The sequence below is a fragment of the Phalaenopsis equestris genome, unplaced genomic scaffold (genome assembly GCF_001263595.1).
Source record: "Phalaenopsis equestris unplaced genomic scaffold, ASM126359v1 Scaffold000212, whole genome shotgun sequence".
In the NCBI taxonomy this organism is placed as follows: Eukaryota; Viridiplantae; Streptophyta; class Magnoliopsida; order Asparagales; family Orchidaceae; genus Phalaenopsis; species Phalaenopsis equestris.
The window spans coordinates 639,939-643,540 of NW_018164654.1; the positions used below are offsets into that span (position 1 = coordinate 639,939).

Here is a 3,602-nt window from a genome sequence, read left to right on the forward strand (position 1 = left end):
TATATATATATATTAAAAGATAATTACGTACTTAGCAACTCAAATATTATTATTAATAAAATTTAATATTAAGATGATAATTTATAAATTTTGATATTTGAATGTGAATTTGAAAAATAGATAAAGGAGGGCTAGATTTGTAAATATCAGTGTTTCAGGTGTTGTGCATGGGATTGCTCTTTTAAACATAAATAAAATCATAATTGAAAAAAAAAATTGATGGGAATTATGATAATTGAAGATAAAAATAGAAAAAAATTAAAAAAAAAAATCAATTTCTCAAATAAAAAAAAACAAAGATAAAAAACACTTTAAAATAAAATCCAATTGATAAAATTTGTTCTATATAGGGGCGTAAACGACCCAAATACGAACGAACTGAGCTCGTGTTCATGTTCGATTTGTTTGAAATTATGTGTGTTTGAAATAAGCTTGTGTTTGAAATTGTTCGTGAAGTTATTGTTCGTGTTTGGTTTGATTTGTTTGAAATATATTTGAAATGTTTGAAATGTTCAAATTGTTGGAATTGCTCAAAATCTTTCAAAAGCTAAAAACTATATGAAATTAATGCTTAAAATTGTATGAATCAAAACACAAATACAAAATAGCTAAAGCACAGCTCACAATAAAACCATAATATCATATCTCATTCATAAAAAAAAAAAATCAGATCTAGAGGCAATGTGCTTGATTTCAATCCCAAAAATCATGTTTCCCTCAAAGAAACTAAATAAATCTAAGAGAAATGTAAGAATATTTAATCTAAGAGACAAACCTGAAGATAAATAAGAAATTATAGAATTTAATATAAGCTAAGAGACGAAAGTGAAGATCATATTATAATTTATAAAATTTATTTTTTTAAAATTTGATAAATTTGTAGAGTATATAATTATTTTTAAAATATGATAAATTATATATATATATAATTATTTTAAATTATTTTATATTTCAAACAATAACGATTCGAACACGATCAAATAAATAATTATTTTTGTTTGATTCATTTATAAATCAAATGAAAAAAAAAAAATTCATATTCGTCTTATTTACTTATAGAACGAATCCAACCCAAATTTCCTGACTAGCCGAACACGAATTGTTTAGTGAACAATGAGCTTTTTTTTAGAGCTTGATTCGTAGGTTTTGACCAACCAATCCACACCACACCTCCTACACCGCAAACCCATAGTGGCAAAAGTCAAGGGTACATCCGGCTTTTTCCCCTCAGCACAATTTTTCCGCTTTAAGAAAGCTTTATGCGGTCAAGTGGTACGACCGGCGCAGCCTCTTTAGCTCCATAGCCTTCCTCTCCCACCGACATGGATCGCGACACCGACCTCTTCCCATCGTCGCCGACGAACTCCTCCACCTCCTCCTCCGATCTGGACACCATGGTAAGCGCAAGCAACCTGTGCTCCCCTCTATTAACAGCCATTTTCTGACTCTGTTCTCCGGCAGTCGACGGGATCTTTCTTCCACGACCGCAGCACGACCCTCGGCACACTGATGGGCCTCACTTCGCCGGGAATCCAGCCCACGCCCATTAGAGCAGCTTCCGGTCGGCGAGCCACCGCCGCCGCCGCCGCCGTTTTGCGTGGAGATGGAAGCGGGCGTAAGACGAAGGCTAGACGGGCCGGATGTTGGCGGCTGTGTGGCGGGGATGTGGGACCCACATCGCTGGAGGAGTTCTTGCGGGCCGAGCGACGGCTTGGGGAAAATTTTATGTGCGGCGATGTGGTTGTGGCGGAGGGCGGCGGAAGGTTGTTTATGGACGGGAGAGTTCTTCCTCCGCCGGCGGCGAGTTCTGTGGGGAGGCGGCGGAGGGAGGGCGAGGCGTCGGGGTCCATCGGAAGGCTGCCGGTGATGATAGCCGGGATTTGCAACGGCGGGGAGTGGTAGATTTGTAATTTTATTGCTTTTTTGGGTCGAATGAAAAAAATAAAACATTTTTTTTTTAATTTTTGTGAAACCTTTTTTCTTTTATTTTAAATGTTTTCTGAACTATTTCTTAAAAAAAAAAAAAATAAATAAATAAAAAACTATTTCTTTTAAAAGCCTGGCTCTGTAGGCGAGCAGTCGTTGCGTGTAAAATGACGCTGTCAGTCCACGAAATATTTATCTTCAATTGTCTTTTTCTCTAAATATGAAGTTCTTTTTGGGTTAATATGTCATTAAGTGATAACTAATTATTAAATGACAATTATTATGCTAAAAAAAGGACTCTTTACAGACATACCGCCCCAAACATCACTATTTACAAAAACTATTTTTCATCTATTTTTCAAATTTTCACCCAAATATCAAAATTTATGATAAAATCTCAAAATTTTTTTTCATTTTTATTAAATTCTCAATGATTTGAGAAAAGTTTAATGTTTTTTTAGGGAATTTGCATTATACTTATGATGTAATTTTGATCTATTTATATTTTAATGTCATAGTTACTTCAAAAATATTTTACATTAGAAATTGCATTACAATTATGGTATTTTGATGTGTTAATTTATAAATAAATATAAAAACTTTATATATTTGATATGTAAATACATCAAAAGTATGATGTTTGTGTATAAATCTACCCGTCTCCTCAATTGAAGACTAGGCTACAATACTTGGATTGTGGAAAATTTTGCGAAATGGTGGGGGATAATGGTTGATGGTCGAGCTATCATGATTGTTGATGTGGTGATAGCAATGAGACGATAATTATTATGCAACGATGAAAGTTATTATAGGAAGTTGTCATTTGGGTGATGACGAATGCTAGATATTAGTCGACGAATGTTGACAATAATTTGAAGACGATAATCATGTGACAATTGGTGGGCAACAATAGTATTGATTGGTTTATAGGGCTCTGCTATTATACATATTTTTTTTTAATTTTATTTAATTTAAAGTATCTTTCATGTGGGGTGGAATCAACTTTAAAATTTAATTTTATTTGAATTTTGTTTAAATTTATGATATATGATGATCACAACATATCATATAATTTCGATTTAGTATGTATGAATAGGTCATGCGTCCCCCAGCCATGCTCGATGAAAGGAAAATCAAAAGATATAGACATGTGGTGAGTGTTCATCCAATCAAATTAGTTTTTGGGTGTAACAGAATAAAAATAGAGAAAATGAAAATGGAATAGAAATTTAAATAATAAACGATAAAATTAAAATTCATTTAATTTTATTCTCTTATTTAGTTTGGGAGAAAGTGGATGGAACAATTTTTTTTTTCTTTTTAATTGATTGTCAAGAAACATGAATATGAGGATATGAACACCATACAACATACATCTAGATAGATAGATATATACATGCATGCATACATATACATACATACATACATACTTTAAAAAAAAAAGGAAATCGATATTTGGCAGTGGCCTAAATATCGATTTCTCATGCGCATCAATGCCCCATGAAGAAAACCCGCGCCATGTGCCTAACTATTCGAGAATCTCACGCTACTGGAATTGAACTTGTGACCCGAGAAGACTTACAGTGAGCCCCGCCAACCAACATGCCCCATACATACTATGTATGTATCTATGTGTGTGTGTGATATATATATATATATATATATATATATATATA

The 3,602-nt window shown here is 33.2% G+C and overlaps 1 protein-coding gene across 1 annotated transcript; it reads left to right on the forward strand.

The window, feature by feature from the left end:
• The first annotated feature begins 1,170 nt into the window (after window positions 1-1,170).
• LOC110023128 (uncharacterized protein At3g17950) lies at window positions 1,171-1,928 on the forward strand. The gene is made up of 2 exons (XM_020722379.1): window positions 1,171-1,397; window positions 1,462-1,928. Exons 1-2 carry the CDS (start codon window positions 1,323-1,325, stop codon window positions 1,900-1,902), a joined length of 516 nt encoding a protein of 171 aa, XP_020578038.1. The 5' UTR covers window positions 1,171-1,322; the 3' UTR covers window positions 1,903-1,928.
• The last annotated feature ends 1,674 nt before the right edge of the window (window positions 1,929-3,602 follow it).